At 32.8% G+C, this 19,548-nt stretch overlaps 1 protein-coding gene across 2 annotated transcripts; it reads left to right on the plus strand.

Annotated features, from left to right (window-relative positions):
* The first annotated feature begins 218 nt into the window (after nucleotides 1-218).
* LOC127284718 (doublesex- and mab-3-related transcription factor A2-like) lies at nucleotides 219-17,651 on the plus strand. 2 transcript variants are annotated; one of them, XM_051310337.1, is made up of 5 exons: nucleotides 219-1,070; nucleotides 4,178-4,544; nucleotides 15,301-15,785; nucleotides 15,869-16,160; nucleotides 16,314-17,651. In XM_051310337.1, the coding sequence occupies exons 1-5, from the start codon at nucleotides 801-803 to the stop codon at nucleotides 16,643-16,645; spliced, it is 1,746 nt and encodes a 581-aa protein (XP_051166294.1). In that variant the 5' UTR covers nucleotides 219-800; the 3' UTR covers nucleotides 16,646-17,651. The 2 variants fall into 2 exon arrangements, with proteins under 2 accessions (XP_051166294.1, XP_051166295.1); XM_051310338.1 differs by having other exon boundaries at nucleotides 15,301-15,776.
* The last annotated feature ends 1,897 nt before the right edge of the window (nucleotides 17,652-19,548 follow it).

Here is a 19,548-nt window from a genome sequence, read left to right on the forward strand (position 1 = left end):
CATCTCTGTGGGACGCTGATATGGACCAATCGGAATACGAGACAGGCGTGGTCGTCACTAACGGAGAATTCTGTTTGGCTAAAACCCTGGGGTGGAACACTGTGGCACTGTGTTTTATTTCGCGAGTCGATGGAGGGGCTGTTAGTTTCTGCCCTATCCTTCCTTACCCTCCTCTATTTAGAAAGTTTCACTCACTGTTCACCACTTCCCACCCTCTTTACTCCATCTCTCTCTCTCTCTCTTTCTCTCTCTTCATCCCTCTCTTTTTACACACCCCACCCCCCTGATTTGAAAACTATACCACCACCAACGCGAGGAGCGTCGCGGCGACCAGCCACCACGCTTTACCTGAATCGAGTCTCCCGGGATGCTGCAATTGTTGACAACTCCAAACGATAGAAGAGTAGGGGGAGGAGGAGGAGGACTACGACACGATTCGTGGGGTGCTCCCAAATCGGCATTTCGACCTCAACACCCCGAACGAGCAGTTCGCGTGTTACCATGCGCGGCACCCCCTTCAACAAAATTTCACGTCGAATGGTTACGGATGTTGTAACAACGGGGGTGTAGCGCAAACGCGACGGTAGCGAACAATTTTTGCTCAAAAAATAAAGTGTTTCTTTTTTCTGATATAGAGAGTGTTTATCATATGCAGTGATGGAAATTATTTCATTATTATTAGTGATAATATTGCAATAAAATTTTGGAATAAAAGTGGTGCGTGCAATTATTTTTATGTGATTTTTGGGATTGTGACTAAAGAGAGAGAAAAAAAAAAAAGAGTTTGGAAAAAAATTAGGATGTCATTACCAAGGGGTGTTGGTTTAGGTGTGGATGTGGGACAGTTAATGCAACATCAACAGCAGCAACAGCAACATCATGTGTTGCCGGCTGCATTTTTTTTGCGAGCCAGTGCTGAACGTTATCAAAGGACACCAAAGTGTGCTAGGTGTAGAAATCATGGTGTTGTGTCAGCATTAAAGGGACATAAACGATATTGTCGTTGGCGTGATTGTGTTTGTGCAAAATGCACTCTTATTGCAGAAAGACAGAGGGTCATGGCTGCACAGGTGAGAGCAGTTGTGATGATAATACGAATACAAATTCTTTAAAACAGCGATAATTTACACTTGCTAAATTTTTGTATTCTGCCAAAAAAATTAACAGAAGTTTTAAGTTATGGATGAAACGAGATATCCATTTTCTATGGTTATCAAATTCGTTTTTCTATATTTAACATAGAAATTTTATGGTTGACATCCATATTTCGTTAGCCAGAATGATACATCCATTTTCTATGGTTATCAAATCTGTTTTTCATAATTGACATAGCCAATCTATGGTTGATATCCATTTTTATGGTTGGCACATCCGATTTTGGAATTTGGATATCAAAATTCACAACAACGGATATGACAACTGGATGTCAACCATAGAACTGCTATGACAACTAAAGAAATGATAACCATAAAAAATTACCTACATTTATCAATATCTATACACAGAAAATTAAAAGGCATTAAAATAAGAAGCGTTGCAGCTTATTTTAATGCCTTTTAATTTTCTGTGTACTTATATGGTTGACAAATTTGTATTTTGGAATTACGCAAATTACAACCATTCAAACCATATTCATCTTCTATGATTTTCACATCCATTTTTATGATTGGCACATCCATATTTCGGAATTTGGATATAAAAATTCAAAGATGCGTGAATGTCAACCGTCAAATGACTATGTCAATTAAAGAAATAGATCTGACAACCATAAAAAAATATCCTATTTTTATCAATATATATACTATTTATGGTTGACACAATTTTTAATTTTGGAATTATTATGCCAATTCCCCTACTATGAAAGTATCAACCATAGAAATATCCATCTTCTATGGTTTTTACATCCGTTTTTCCAGCTGGCAGACGCATTTTAGATTTAACCTCCATTTCTATATGGTTGACAGAATCATATTTTGGAATTCCTATATATAATTTCCTAATGTGGATGTGCCAACCATAGAAGTTGTTGTGTCAACCATAAAATAGTTGAGTAAACCATAGAATATAATAAACCCTAGAATAAAATATACCACAAATTATAGGATATACCGTAGAATATGTTAACAAAAAAAAAAATGAAAATCCAGTATTTATCCATACACAACTGACAATGAGAGAAACGATTGGTTACGATTACCATTTCGTTAGTAAGAGTATTTTTGCTAATGCATATTAGTTACCATTTAGTTAGTCAGCCTAACCATTTAGTTAGTAACACAGAAAAAAGCTGGTGTTATTTTTGTTGCGGGTAATTTTCTCCAATGCTAAAACCCATAAGATTTAACCCACATTTAGGGTAAAATTTGTTGCGTGTTATTTTAACACTAATTCTGGTGTTAAAATAACACTTTGTTTTTCCTGTAAAGGTAACTAATTGAATAGTTATTTCAATAAACTAATTAGTTTAACCAACTAAGAAAAATATTTATGCCAACCAAAAAAAATAGTAACCACAACTAATAAATTAGTAGCAGTATAGTTTTCTAACTAAAAATGGTCACCTCAAAAATGGTAACCCCAACCTTTTTTCTCAGGGTATATTAATGGTTAATCATACTTTGCGTCGCATAAGAAAAGCTTAAACCCCCTTTTTTTCAAAACGCCGATCCGTAATTTTTGATTTTGAAAAAGACATCAAGTACTTTCTGTTCTGCTTTTTTAAATGTATAAAATAACAAATCATTTTTGAAATACCTTTGCTAATACATATAATTTGTTTTAAAATGAAACTCTGTTTTTGTATATACTATTTAGTCGTATGAACGTGTACTAATTTCTGATCCAGATACTACTGAAAATTAGTAAGGACCATATTAATTTTTAATATTATTTGATTAGAAACTAGTACGTTCATTCGACTAAAAGTACAAAACAAGAATTTTCCTCATTTTGAAACAAATTATATTAATTTTTGAATATAAAAAGTCTTCTCTTATATTTGAAAGAAAAAAATTACTCTCAAAGCCCTTTTTTGTCAAGCGGAAAATGAGTCCCTCCACTTCAAGTTTTCAAATATAAATACTATATATATACATATATTCAAATAAATATATACATTGCTCCTGTTGAAGGCTATACAAATTTTTTTTTTCGGTGTAATATATTTAAAGTAATAAGTGTTTCGCACGTGGGGTTGAAAGGCAAGTTACACCCCTTTCTAGCGGCATATCTTTATATATATATAGTAAGAATTATACTTTTGTAATCTAGGTTCGTGCTACTACTCTATATATATAAGGTTAGCAGTATATTAAAGGGTCGTGGATAATGTTTCGAAGAATATTACACTCGGATCGTGTAACGTTACAGGATTTATTCCACACCCCAAATTTTATATATATATATACAAACGCCCTAGTTGTTCAGCCACTTCAGGTTCAAAACCCTGAATTTAGCAGGATACTGTGACAATTGGCATTTCAACTTAAGAATATTTTTTTTTTGCCAGCTAATATTTAAAAAAAAAACCGGTATTGTCAAACGTGACAATTCTTTTTGTAAACAGTTTTTTTTTTGTTGCGAATTTTCATATGGGAAAAGGGATTTAGAAATTGGATAGCATTATAAAAGTGAATAAAAATAGATTTGAAAATTTAAGAAGATTAAATTTTGAATGGACAACAAATACATTTTTTTTTTACTAAATTCTTACTCTCTAAATTTGAATCAGCGGAATCTCGCTGATTCTCAGCTATAAGTATACCACTGATTTCAATCAGCTTATATGCACTGATGAATTAGTGGAATTTCACTGATTTTTCAGCGTATATCCGCTGATTGGTATCAGTGGTATACTTATCACTGATTCAAATTTAGAGAGTAAGTTTTTTTTTAACTGAATTGTTAATCACATCAAATTACACATCCATATATATGCAATTAATTTGTAATGGGCCCTCTATTATTGGGAACAATTAGAATTATTAGCTATTCAAAAAAACATTAATAATTTTAATTCACCACTTGTTGAATATAATTTCAATGGATGGAAAAAATATAGTTGAATTTTTAAAAAATAGAATATCAATCGAATGATAAATTAAAATTTATTTAACAAATTACAAATGGAAAATGGGGTGTAAATTTAAAAAAAAAATTTTTTTTGCCGATTTTCCAGGTTGCACTGAGAAGACAACAGGCACAGGAGGAAAGTGAAGCACGAGAACTTGGATTGCAATTGCAATATAATAATGGGAGTTGTACAACAGCTCCGGTTATGCCAACAACAACGGGTGTTGGTACTCCTGCCGGAAGTCCTCCACCACCACATCCTGGACATGTTGCAAGTCCAGTGGGTCTTGCAATTCCGTCCGCAGCTGCAGCGGCTGCAGCAGCTCAAATTCAAACGCAATTGCAACATCAGCAAAATGATTGTGGAATACTTCAACGAATGAGAATACCACAACAAGATGATTATCGACCATCAGTGAAGACGGAAAAAAATGACACAATTGCTCATAACAATTCTATTGTCAACGTTCCAGGTAATTGACTACGAATATTATAATTATATTTTGATTAATTTTTATTTCGAATTTTTAGAATTAATACAAAAAATTTCTATATTTTCCCTAATTTCGAGAGGTGATTTTTGTCCCTTACACTGACAATACACGAAAAAAAGTACAACTTTTTTCTCAATTAAAACTTCCAGTATAAAAATTCCTGACTTTTTCCTGATAATTTTCATTCTCCTTGAGTTTTTCCTGAATTTACTAATTCCTCTGACCTGTGGCAATCCTAATTTTGGATAATTGTTTGACACTTAATTTTTTAATCGAATTTTTCCCCAAGTTCAGAGAGGTTTCCTAAAATCAGTAGTACAAGTCAACGAGATAAACTTAAGAGGCACTTCTTCTGCTTTCAGTAGTACAGATCCGTGTATAGTCAGACCAAGAATTCCCAATGTAATACCACTTGCGTGTCAATAAAAGGGAACTCATAATTATCCCATAAAAATCATTAGAGTTTTAATTTTAAAAAATTGTATTCTATATTTTTTAAGATGAATTTTCATTTTTCGAATTAAAATTTTACAAAAAATTTTTTTAAATACTTTTTTCTTAACAGAACATATAATAATTTTTACACATAATTCTTATATGTATCGAATTTTTATTGTACAGAATTCTTAAAAAAAAAGTCCGAATTTGTATTTGTCCGAAATTTTAAATGATCGAACAAACAAATTTTGGCGCGATTTTCAAAAACTGACCAATCAGAGACTGTCCAACAACAAAGAAAATTAAAAGGCATTAAAATAAGCTGCAACGCTTATTATTTTAATCCAATTTTGCTTATTTTAATCCATTTTGGTATTAAAATAAGCAAAATTGGATTAAAATAATAAGCATTGCAGCTTATTTTAATGCCTTTTAATTTTCTGTGAAAAATCATGATTGGTGAATTTTTAAAATCGCGCCGAAATCATTCTGTCGATTATGTTCGGTCATTTGCAATTTCGGACAAATACAAAACGAAGCTGAAGTACGCAACGTTTATATAAACGATTTTTAAAGAAATAATTTTTTAAAATGAAAAATTCTATAATTTTTTGCCTAAAACATATTTCTTGTAGTTTTCATTAATCAACAAATTATAAAAAAATATTTTTTAGGCAAAAAATTATAGAATTTTTCATTTTAAAAAATTATTTCTTTAAAAATCGTTTATATAAACGTTGCGTACTTCAGTTTCGTAAATACAAATTCGGCCTTTTTAAGAATTCTGTAGAATAAAACTTTGTTTAAAAACAAATTCCGTCAAAATGTTGATTCGAAAAATGAAAATTCTTCTAAAAAATAAATATCTAATAAAATTCTTTAAAATAAAAATTAACAATTTTTGTAGGAAAATCATAAGCTTCTCAATAACGTAACAAATATTTAGAACCACAAAAAAATGGTAAAATTCTAATAATCCGTAGTGCAAAAATATGTTTCAATAACAACAAATATTTCTTATTTACGGAACCAAAAAATGACAAATATCAAAATATCTTGCAAAAATCGGTTTACACGGGAAAAAAAGATTTACCTAGAACAGCGAAAAATTTCGCTATAATAGCAAAAGTTTTAGGTGTTTCAGTTAAATTTTTCAATATTCTAGCGAAAATGTTCTAGATGAAACTTTTTTTTCGCGTTGAATACAAAAATCAAAGTTCACAGGTGTTTGCCAATATAAAATAAATGTAAGTACACTTTGGCGCGTGTTTCTCAAGATTTTTTGAACTCTTTTATTATAAATATATATATTGAAGAAAAGAAATTATATATAGTACACGTCAAAAAACGAAAAAGGGGTAGTATTTAGCGAGGGATATATATATGAATTAAGCTGCCACTAACGAACGACTTATATTTCGAGTGGTATAATAAGGGGCTCGCGTTTGACTATTATTTACTTAACCTCATAACCATAAACCACGTGTGAGTATATGTATATAATATACATGTGCCATAGCACTTTCTAATGGGCTCTCGTACGTGTGCCATATATACACGATTTTCAAGTACTTTGGCAGTTGCTCCTTCTTTTTTTTTCTTTTTACATAACGCACATGCATTGGCTTTATATATATATATACTTTTATAATGTACGTACACTCATGGTCACGTGTTCATTGTTTCGCAATCGTTCAAAAAGTTACAAATTTCTTTAAAAATTTTCCACAAACAATTTTTTAAATTCTTCAAAATTTTTGTAATATTTTCTTAAATGATTGAACTTAATATTTTTCTACTTACACGATTGAAGTTTAAATTTTTCTACTTGCATGCGATTTTTTTTTTACTTACATGAGATGATTTTTTAATTGCTTCCTCATTGGTCGCTTCTAAGGATGATTCTTTCCTACAGAGCAAATACTGGATCCGCCACTGAAATCAAAATGATTAAAAATAAATTCAAAAAAAAGTATAATTAAAAAACAAACACGTAAAAAAATGTTCCACCTGCAACAGCGATACACAGAAAATTAAAAGGCATTAAAATAAGCTGCAACGCTTATTATTTTAATCCAATTTTGCTTATTTTAATACCAAAATAGATTAAAATAAGCAAAATTGGATTAAAATAATAAGCGTTGCAGCTTATTTTAATGCTTTTTAATTTTATGTGTAAGTTTCACTGGAACAGTAAAAGTTTTCGCTATTCTAGAGAAATATATCGTTGTTTCAAATAAAGATTTTTTTTTATCTAAAATTCACATTATTGTATATACGGTAAAAAATATTTATCTGGAACTAGAATAAAAATAGTTTTAATTGTTTCAGTTAAATCTTTCACTATTCTAATAAAATCTTTCGCTATTTCAGATAAATTTTTTTTCGTTTTAAAATAAATCCAAATGGCATTTTGCAATTTTTTATTCGAAAAAAATACATTTGGAGTATTTATACCTGAAACGAAATTTAAAAAAATCGTACATATTCAAAAAAGGATTATATTTCCTATTATTTAAATTACATTATGCTTTGCTTATACTTTATATATATATATATATATAGGTAATGAATAAAAGTTTAGAGATCCAAGTTTTGACGTTAGGATTGAAAAGTAGTATTGAAGAAGCAGTTAAGAATTGCAAACTTTCGTACCAAGTCGTTTTCAAAATACAATGGAACTTGCGTCTCGTAAGTTCCACGCGGGACAAGTAATAATGAAAAAAAGACAAAAAAGGAGAAGAAAAAAAAAAATATATATATATATCTCAGCTCTCGCGAAAATTTACTCACTAAAGCCTCCATTCACAGGAACTAACAATAAAGGCAGGAAGAATGAAAGGGGTATAAAGAGCGCGAACTCGAGGTTAAAAGCAAATAATGGAAAACCTGCCAGACCCATAGTGAGAGAGAAAGAGAAAGAGAGAGAGAGTCAATTGTAATCGTAGTATTTGGAACAATTTAATAATTTCATCCAAATTTTGAAAATGGCTACAATTTTCTTCGATTTCTTCCGAAAAATGTTAGAAAAATACTTAAAATAATTTATATAACAGATGTTGTACTCAAAATTCGTCATATTTCATAAATATGTAAACTCGTTATTAATATATTTTCCAATTCGGTATTCTATATATATATACAAAAACGCAAATACACCCACAGTCTCGATCTTCAAGACACAGTACCTGGCGGAGAATATATATATAGTTGAACCAAGACTTCTGTCGAGAAGTTTAGCAGTAATTGAATTTCTCGGGCCAGTGCCTTCAACCGCGGGGGATGCTATGGTCGGTAGCAGTTGGTTTTTGAAGAGAAGGGGTGAAGAGGGTGCGGTCTTGTGTTGGGTATCTATATACAAGAGAAACTTGCGGACGATCCCCTATTATAGAATCCTGTGCTTCTCAAAACCACCATACATTTCACAAATGCTAAATTTTTTCATCACTGTAAAAATCAACTATTAAAATAGTATACAGATTTTGGGTATCAAAATAGAACCAAATGACAATTTAGTATACCTAAAGAAATTAATACCTTTCGTTTCACACACTCTAAATCTGAATCAGTAAAATTTTCACTGATTCAGATTTAGAGTACAGTGTTCACATTTAATTGTTTCCCCATTTTGACAAAACAGAACTATAGAATTAGAATTGTGATAATTCTGATATTAAACACGAGAATTCTGATGCGTTTAAAAAAGATGAATATATACATTATTTGCAAAGAGTCAGATGCGAAGGTAAAATGTTTGCATAGGTGTACAGCGTTTGTAATGAATTAAGGCAGCACACGTCTCTTGAGTATGTTTATACAAAAACTTTTGCCATACGAATGACCTTCTCTACATATACATTCGCCGCTGATGATCACTTAAGACTAATTTTTTTCAACCACACTGCAAACTGAACTTTTTTTTTTCAATAATTTATAAAAGCAGTAACTATATTGCACATATTAGGAATATGCTTTTGCAAATGGAAAAGTAAATATCAGTAGAAACAAAAAAATAAAATACTTATTTACAATTTTTAAAAAATTTTAGTAAGAAATAGTTTCCGCACTAAAAGTATTTCACAAACAGTGAAATTAGTAATGGTAAAAACCAGAGCTATATATATATATAAGAAATGTGAGGGTGATGATAAAAAAAAATAATAGAGTCACGATCTTTACCACTCGTTTCTAAACGTCCCGTTTACGAGGCATAAACGCCGAAACAAAAGCCGCTTGGGCGAGAAACAATTAAAAACGTTTCGCTCGATCGCTTCAAATCACCATTCCACCCTTAACCCTTCCTCTTTTCTCTCACTAGTTTTTTTCCCCTTCTCTTTTGGTATACAGCAACAACAAAAAACCCTCGCGGGAGTTCCAAACAAAAGGGAATCGCGACGATTTAATGACTGATCGCGTTGTCGCACGATTTGACGATATGTACATACCTCGTGTGCAATATATATACCTGCTATTTCAGGTTACTGATTGCTGTTACTGGTGCGGAAGCTGAGAAGGCAAATTTTTTTTCCATCTTTTGTAGAATCTTTTTTCCAACCCCAAGAATGCGCATATACTATTTTCCGAGCGTATCGATACGTAATAATGAGAATCTTTTGTCACCTGGGTATTTTTACTTCGTCCCTAACTAGTGTGTAGTGTAGCATACACTTCTGTGTTTTTTTTTTTTTAAAAAGACGTGGATTAATTAGAAAAAATTTTCAGCGAAAATGATTTTATCACTCTTTCATATTTGTGAGATTAAAAAGAATTTTAGGAGAGAAAAGAGAATATATATATATATAGAAAGACAAACGGTTATAATTTTACGGTGATGGGGAACAATAGGCGATAATAATTCATGGCTCTCTGGCTTCCATATAACTCTCTCTCTCTCCCCGGGGTTGTGCGAGAGGACATATAACCAAGCACCCATAACCCGTAACCCACAGTCATGCGGTTATTGGCGCAGACAGTGCGGGTGAGAACTGTAACGCCTCGTATCTCCAGTAATTTATCGCCGAACTCCGCTCTTTATGTTCCTTCAGCCCTTTTCGAATATTCACACCCAAACTTGAAGAAAAGCACATTTTCCAGATTCACAAAATTAATCGCAAAACCCCTTCAAAAGTTCCTGGAGTGGACAGTTCTTATATACGTATGCTTCAAAAAGTTTTGGTCGAGTAGTGTACGTGCTTCGTATCTTCTCAAAAAGAAAGAGACAAATCACTTTTTCTTCTTATAGAACTCCTTCCATACATCTAAAATCAATTACTGTTAAATACTCGTACAATAGAAAACTGTTTTGTTAGCATGATTCTTCAGTACTCTCTTAATCTGAATCAGTGGAATTTAACTGATTCGTCATTGTATTTTCACTGATTTGAATAAGTGGTATACTTTTCACTGTTTCAGATTAAGAGATTACTGGTGGTATTAAAATTTTGTAGCATTTTAAAAAAAAAAGAAGTACAATTGCTGAGACCTGCTTCTTCTATGCAATCTGGATGGAACACTTTTAAGTCATTTCTAAAAATTGACGAGGTGTTTGGATTTTAGTTTCTACAAACTACACTGAAAAAAATTCCTAGGCGATTTAGCTAGGAACCCACTAAAAATCAGAGTCACATTAGCTAGGAGTCCTAACAAATTCCTTGCTATATAACTAGGAATCCTAGTTAATGCAACTCTGGATTTTTAGTGGGTTCCTCTCGTGACTAGGAGCCTAGCTAAATCGCCTAAGCATTTTTTTCAGTGTAAAACGAGTTCCTTCCAGAACATGAAAAGGTACAAAATCAAATTTTGAAAGGACAACTCGTTTTCGTTTATAGAAACAAAAATCCAAACACCTCGTCAATTTTTGGAAATGACTTGAAAATGTTCCATCCAAATCGCATAGAAGAAACAGAAGGTTTCAGCAATTTCCAAAACTGAACTCCGTTTTTTGTAACATATATGCTACAAAATTCAAAGACCACCGGCACTGAAGAAACATGCTAACAAAACTGTTTCTATTGTATATACAAGAATGTAAAAGTAATTGATTTTGTTCTACTTTTTGAATAATAAATGAATGACAACAAGATACAGGTAGTGTGTAACAGGAGTTGGAAGCACACACATATATATACGTTAGAATAAGCGGCTAAGCCTAATTTATAGCGATGTTTCGTGTCCTCCACAGTTGCCCTGCAGGCTGTGTCCTATTGCTCCTATTCTCTATTATGCACCAACCAACGTAGGCCGGAAGCTCAATATCTATATGCCATTCTAAATTATTCGGCATTGTCCTCGGTTGATTCCATTGTCCGCGTCTGTCTCCACCGTGCCGAGATACGCCACGCCACTGGTTAAGGGCGTATACCTACAACGACACTGACTATATATATACACACATTCACGAATATAATACATATGTACGCATATGTGTGCTGCATCATACCACATTTACCTATGTACTTACGTACATTCAAAGCATTTATGTTCCAGATATGTATTCGCACTTCGTCCTATTCGGTCATTCAATGACCGTATATATTTCTCGCAAATGATTTATTAGGTTTTCGACTTGTAGGGAAGATTAAGTCTTAGATTCTTTAAATGCTGTTTGGTTAAAATTTAGCAGTTTTTTGTGATTTGTTTTTTCTATCATTTGGTTCCTTTTTAATTCTTCTGTTAACAATTTAGTTTGATTGTCCGAACTAATTCGACCAGATCCTGGTTCGGATTAATGTCATCAATAGAATAAGCTTCAGCAGGTTTTTGTAAACTGCGTTTTTCCTAGCATCTATGTTTTGGTCAATTTTGATTCTTCTGTTAACAATTTAGTAAAACTTTGATTATCCGAATTAATTCGACCAGATCCTGGTTCGGATTAATGTCATCAATAGAAGCTTCATTTTTGTAAACTATTTTTCCTAGCATCTACTTTTTGGTTTTATTTTAATTCTTCTGTTGACAATTTAGTAAAACTGATTATCCGAAATAATTCGACCAGATATTTGGTTCGGATAAATGTCATCAGATAACAGAAGCTTAAGAAGTTTTCAGTAAACTATTTTTTCAACCACCTGTACCATCAGTTTTGATTCTACAAGTAACAATTTAGTTCGATTATCCGAACAAATTCTACCAGATCCTGGTTTGGATAAATGTCATCTGGTAACAGAAACTCCGGCAGTTTTCTGTAAACTTTTTTCTACCATCTAATTTTGGGTACCATCAATTTTGATTCTTCTGTTAAGAATTTAGTAAAACTTTGATAATCCAAATTAACTCGACCAGATCCTGGTTTGGATAAATGTCATCCGGTAACAGAAACTCCGGCAGTTTTCTGTAAACTTTTTTCTACCATCTAATTTTGTGTACCATCAATTTTGATTCTTCTGTTGAGAATTTAGTAAAACTTTGATAATTCAAATTAATTCGACCAGATCCTGGTTCGGATAATAAAGTCATCAACAGAAGCTTCAGCAGGTTTTTGTCAACTGTTTTTCCTATCATCTATTTTTGGTACCATCAGATTTAATTCTTCTGTTAACAGTTTAGTAAAACTTCGATCATCCGAAATAATTCGATCAGATCTTGGTTTGGATAAAAGTACAGTTCATCCAAAGCTTCAGATAACAGAAGCTGAAGAATTCGATGATATAAATCATTGGAAATATCAAGTTTGTACGGAACCTTCTGTTTTAGTATGATTTCTGCTAATCCATTGGTTTCTAAAACCGCAGTGTTTCAATAACAGTATTCCTTTGGCTGGACAATTCTTGCTAAAATACCAAAGTCCAAGATGTTTTTTTCTCCTCAGTGAGGAAGGACTTGTCATCAAAAAAGAATGTAATAAAAATTTTTTTAATGTAGACTTTATATAATGATATCACTTAAGGAAGGATGCCTTGTTGTGTACGATCCATAACGGAAAAGTGACAGGAAGTATATGTATATATATATATATATATCATTTTTGCTACGAGATAATAGTTTTTCCTCATCGCGTACAGTGAACATTAAGCGACGGTTATTAAAGTGTCGCCGCCGTCGCCAGGGTATTTTGTCTCTCTTTCTCCATATATTTGAGAGGGATGTCCACTCACACTTGAGTTTATTTGTGCGCACGCACGTACGTACGTTTCCTCCCCCTTTTTTCTCCAAAGGGGTGGTAACCAAAGAATTGACAGCTACATTCCAAGCGCGTTTCTCTGACACTTATCTTTCAAGCACGTATATACATTCGTTTTATTGCCATAAGTCATCCCCTCGCATAAAATTAATTGTCTCTTTTTCGATTCTTTGCACAACACAATTTTCTCTATGTCGGGGAAATTAATCCTTGGAATCGATATCGAAAATGGCAAAAGGCCAAAAGTTTTCTGACATGAGTTAATTGAGAAAAGGGGTTCTTGAGGCGCGCGAGCCAGTGAACTTTTTTTTTTATCATCTTGGGCGACACAATGTCGAACACGAATGAGGCAAAAAAAAAAAAACGTATCGCCACACACTGAAATATGATCGTCAATCTTCTTTCTTTTTCTACTTTTAAGGTTTCGCTTCGCATTTTTTCCAAAGCGCAGTACTTCTTGAATTTCGAAGAGGGTGCCTACAAACTTATTGTAATACACTTCCAAACAGCATCCCTCTTTTTCTCCTCTCCTTGTGAAGGGTCGCAAAACACAAACAAAGAGGACGTGTATCTCTTATACCTGCCTTCTACACGTTTTCTATTACCCGCCCGAACAGCCGAGAGAATCCACTTAATATAAACTTCACGGGGGGAAAAAAAGGCAGTCACATTTTTATTAATACCAAAGAAGGCGGGAAAGGCTTCAATTAATGACTTTTGTTCGATAAAAACACGATTTTAATTAATTTCTGATATATCAATATCAAATAAAAATTTATATAGGTTTTATGTGCAGTTATAAAATTGAATTTCAATATGTGTATAATTGAGTTTGGTAAAGTATCGGAAACTTATTATGTGGAAAAAGTCAAGTGCGTCTGCGTTTACAATTATTTGTAATTTATAATATATATAAGCTCAAAGCCGAATTGGTGTGTATATATGTATAAAAAGTAAATTGAGCGCCCATTGAAACTGACCAATGCTCGTATTCAGGCGCGTTTCGTTTCGAGTATCCGATACTTGACGATTGAGGTTCTCAATCGACATGATCCAGTGCAAAAATACAACGAATTTCTAGTTGAACATAACTGCCATCAACGAAATGAGCCAAACGAGACTAATCGATCGTACGAGAGTCTCTGAACCACTTGATTCCCCCCGAGAAGGGGGAGGGTTGTTAGAAATAATTGCAGAGCTGATTTTACACCAATCCTGTGATCTCAATCTTTAGATGTAACTATATATCTTTCAAAAGGTATACCAATTTTTTTTTATTTTATCAATTCTAAAAATACTTTCTTCTATGAAAACGAAGAATACGAAACGCAATACTGCGTTAAATCTTGAAGTGTTCTACCATAAAAAGCAACGAAAAATTTTATATTCCAAAAGATCCATTATTTTTGATTAGATGCTTATATAAATACTTAGAAATTGCATTTCGAAGAAAGTTTATGCTGTCCCGTTATATTTATATAAAAAAGGAATTTTATCCATTGAAGATAAAATTTATTCTTGGAAATAAAAAAAATGAAATAATATGAGTTTGTCGATATTGGGTTTTCCATTGGTATTCCATTGAATGGAGGAGGGTTGTATGAAAGCCTGGGTTATCTTCTTTCGACAATGGCGTCCGAGTACGAATATTCGAGAATAGAAAGAATCGAGGCGAGCAACATTTTAAATGCTTCCATTTGACTGCACTTTCCTAACGAGGAAAACCACTCGTGGTTTATATAGAATGTGAACTTTATTCTCCTAATGGCACTTGAAAGTTACTCGCGCCACTTGTAAAACAGCTATTACAGGGGGGAGGGTATACTCCCTCCTACACCATTACTTTTGCTACGAATTAACCCACAGATTCTATGTTATATATACACATCCATAAAGAGCACATACATATATACATACAATGTATGAAAGTAGCACTTATTTATAAGGCAACAGCACTCGTCTAAAGAGGCTCTCGCTACATTTAATGGGCAAAAATCATTTCATTAAATCGATGATGATAATAATAAACCGACATTTATAAAAAGTTTTTAACGAGCGGTCAGCAAAATGCTTGACTTTTCAACCCTCAATTTTAAAACTCTTGTAATTGTTCACTTTTTTTTTGTGTGATATATGGAATTCGCAATAAATCAAAATTATTATTATATATGTCTACAGGTTCAAAAAGAGCGAGAATTTCAGTTGATACATTAGAGGAAGATGATCGAGATTCGGATTCAGGTCCTGATATTCTTGGTGATCGAGCTTCGACTAAAATGAAACATTCAGCATGCAGTACACGATCAAGATCACCCTCAAGATCTCGTTCACGTTCACGATCACGTTCGAATTCGCGGAGTTATGTAACGCCAAATGCAACACACTTAGTGGCCACTAATGAGCCAGAAGTAATTGTTAATCAAAAATGTGAAAACAGTATCAATGAATCGGAAGATGGTAGCGCAGAACCTGGTACACCTAGTCCAACACATACACCACCTTTAACACCAGCTTTAACACCCCAAAGAGAAGATACCCCAGCGCCGGAGAATTTAAGTCTTAGAAAATCTGGAAGTCCACCACAAACACAACCTAGTCTACAAGCAATGGATCTTGTTAATCCAAGACATAATTCGCCTCCCTCCTCATTAGCGGTGAGTTTTGTAAGTTGATCGCTGTTTATTTACTGATAATTAGTTAAATATTTTTTTTGGGAGTTATAAAGATTTTTCATTTAAATACGTAGCAAGCTGCAGCAGCCGCGGCGCATTTTTCACCATATGCTCCTCTGTATGGACCAGCAGCTAGTTCTTTATATTGTTCACCAGCGTTGTATCAGCATCAACCACATCCTCATCTTCATGAACCGCGGGAAATACAGATGCAAATGCAAATGCAGATGCAAAATATTCCACAACCTTGTGGTTTGCAAGTGCAACAACAGCAGCAACAGCAGAGGTCACCTGTGGATGTGCTGCTGCGAGTATTTCCCGGAAGGCGACGGAGTGATGTGGAAGCTCTACTCCACAGATGCAAAGGTGAGATATACTTTATTTAAATAGTGCTTTGAATTTTCCTTTCCTCTAAAAAATAAAATTTCATGTATTGTACAATTTAGAATCTTTACCCTAAATCTGCTAATTTAAAATGCAGATTCAAAAAGGTACTTATACCAATGAAAAATGTTACAGGTGACGTAGTATCGGCAATGGAAGTAATGGTTTGTGAAGACAGTCTACAACCAAAATCAGCCTTTTCACCATTGGCTGGTGCCCTTGCGTCGGCTGCTGTTGCGTCTGCAGCTTCTGCGACTGCAACCGCAGCTTATGCAACGCGAAGTGCATATTGTGGTCCAAGTCCCCCAACGAGGCATAGATTTCTAGCTGCACCATACACTGGAACAGGATACCTGCCAACTGTCATTAGGCCACCTAATCAAGCGAATCATCCTAACGGAACCAACGACGCATATCGAGAAACTAGTCCTGACGACGCCAGCGATAAAACGAGCTATTCCGAGTGACCTGGACCAGGTCAGACCTCATTCTGGTCCTTTTTGTAACACTTGAATTCATCACACATCAGTAAGTTCCAAAAAAATACATTTCAATGCTTTTTGGACAATTTTCTAACATTGGATCAATGGACACATAAATTTTTGAATCCAATAATTGGTGCTCGTGAATGTAAATCGAGAAGGATAATTTTATACAAAAAGAAAATTATTCCTTCATAAGGAAGTGATCTCGCGCGTTTCCCATTTCTCGTGAAAAGGAAAAACAATTTTTTATGGACGATTCTTGTCCATATGACATATCTCGAAAAAAAAAAATATTGTCAAGAACAAGAAGTTCTTAGAAAAAAAAAATAAATGCATTTACAACAAAATGTAAGTATATAATAGAGATGTAAGTGTGTAGATACGAAGAATTCAATGCAGTACGTATACATAAGTTGCTGATGAGTATATAAATAATGTGTGTAGGTGAACTTGTTAGCGTATTCAAAAAAAAAGTAGTGAATAATTGAAAATGTAAATAATTTGCTAGTTGAATGCTAGTAGCGGACAAAAAATTTAGAAATCCGAAAGCTTTTCACATTGAAACGATAAAGAATTATTCATTTTGAAAGCCTTTGAAACTAAAAAAAATTAAAAATAATTTGTCATTAAATATGATTTCATTTTACTTAAAATCAAATTTCAAAGGCTTTTGAATATGAATATGTATGTTGTACAAAGAATGATTGAAAAATCTCCCAAAAAACAATTGTACTTTCCTTTTTCATAAACAAAAAACTGTATGCAAAATTTTTTGCCATTCTCGCTCTAAACTGAAAAAATACGTATACGCAAAATAATAATTAATACGTGTAAAATTTCTGTAAGATGTTTAACCAGATATTGACTGCTGACAGTGAGATTATAAAAAAAAAAAAAAAAAAAATTGGTAACAATTAAGTAACAATTTTTCTGTAGGTAAATTTGTTGTGTACGAATTTCGAATGTATAGACCGGAAACCTCAAATAAACGAACTATTGATATATCGTAGAATATGGATTTTCATTTAATTCCCTATAACCGTATATAAAATAAGTGACAAATCTTTTTTGAGAGGAAAGCCCTTTTATAAAAGCAAGATCAATGACAAAGCGACAGTTGACGAATTTTAGCATCAATTGAACCTTTTGAAGATTTTATTATTCGATTAAATAAAATTAATTCACAACTAATCGAGTGGAATCAGAATGAATTTTGAACCTAATATTCGAATTTTCTTTTGTTGAATTATAATTGGTTTTAATAATTAGCTTCGAAAATAATCTCTATCAAAAATTAACCGCCTTGGACTCTGGAAATTTTTGGTAGGAATTGATTTCAAAAATTAGTTTGTAAAAAATAATTGGGTTTGACAATTATATTGAGAATAGGTTTCTTTTAGATACCAGAGTGGTTTCCAATGTATTTTTGTGTGCTGAACACGATCCCGGGTTCCAAAATTGCGTCAAAATTTTGAATAATGTTGGGGTAGTCTCTAAAAACTTTGAGGGTTTTCAGTATTTTTTTTCTCCTTAACCTGACGTGATAGAGACTTCTATATAGGCTTAAATGAAAGCATAGATCGTACACTTTAAGAAGGTTTAATTAGGTTCAAGGCACCCAAAAAGTTTATTGATGTCAGTACCACCATTTTTGCACCACAATTATTTTCATCTTGCGCATATGGGTCTTAAAGTGTACGATTTAAGCTTTAATTTCAGCCTATATAGAAGTCTTCTAGCACGTAGGATTAAGGAGAAAAAAAATACTGAAAGCCCTCAAAAACACAGTTTTGGAGGAGCAAAAGACCACGTCAAAATCCTGACGTGCTACATTTTTGGAAATCGTGTTCAGCACACAAAAATACATTGGTAACCACTTCATCCAAAAAATAGTCTTATTTTGTAGACCTCTGTAACAATTAAGTTTGAAAAATAAAAATTTTCAAATTATTACAAGATTCTTTAAAATTAATTCTAATAAATTATTTTGAATAAAATGTTTTTCAACTATCTCGATAATTTTCTAATTTGTCACCAGATAAGTTCATTTTATTTTGAAATTGTCAGGGTGTAACTAATAAACATGCGCCCCGTTGAGTTGTATATTTCATAATAATGTTAGGGACGTGAACCACCTGCTATTTAGTTCTTTAGCGGGGTTACTATGTCTATTACATACAATAGAGTCTGTCTATTCTCTATAATTTGAAGCGTTTGGAGATGAGGGATCTTCTCTTGACTGGCTTGGCTGGAATGTTAAGCCTCATTTGATTGGCGAGGGTGCGAAGGCATTTTGTGAATAGAGCAGATATTTGAGACGAGCATTCACTTTTATATATATCAAAGAAACAGATAATAACAGTATATATATCTTTTCAAATCAAATTATAATTTAAATAATGAATTTTATGACTTAATTTGCCTTAAAAATGTTGCAATTTAAAATAGAATTTCTTGCACTTGAAAATTTAGAAAATCGGATAAAATTAAAATTTTTCCATCACGCGCGTTTATTTGTTATGAATAATTTTTTATTTAATCTAAGTAAATAAGAAACGATATTTGTCCAAGTTCGGCAACACTTTATTTCTTTCGAGGAAAAAGAAAAAGTTCATAACGCGCTGCCGGTCAAGTTATTTCGTCTATACATATATAATATGCAGGTTTACATATTATAATAAATACAAGAACGAAAAGTTGGATACGTGTACCGATACAGGTAGGCGGTTAAGTAAATGATTCCCACCCGAAGTGAAAGTCAATATTGAAGAAGGTTAAAAATGTTAAAAGCGGTCTCTCATCTTCATATATAGGTTTTTTTTTAGACTTCAAAATGCATGAATTCATTTTCGTTACAAAACTTTTTCTGAAATTTTACTTTTCCT

Source organism: Leptopilina boulardi, unplaced genomic scaffold (genome assembly GCF_019393585.1).
Source record: "Leptopilina boulardi isolate dan_hultmark-lab unplaced genomic scaffold, ZJU_Lbou_2.1 LbouV2_325, whole genome shotgun sequence".
In the NCBI taxonomy this organism is placed as follows: Eukaryota; Metazoa; Arthropoda; class Insecta; order Hymenoptera; family Figitidae; genus Leptopilina; species Leptopilina boulardi.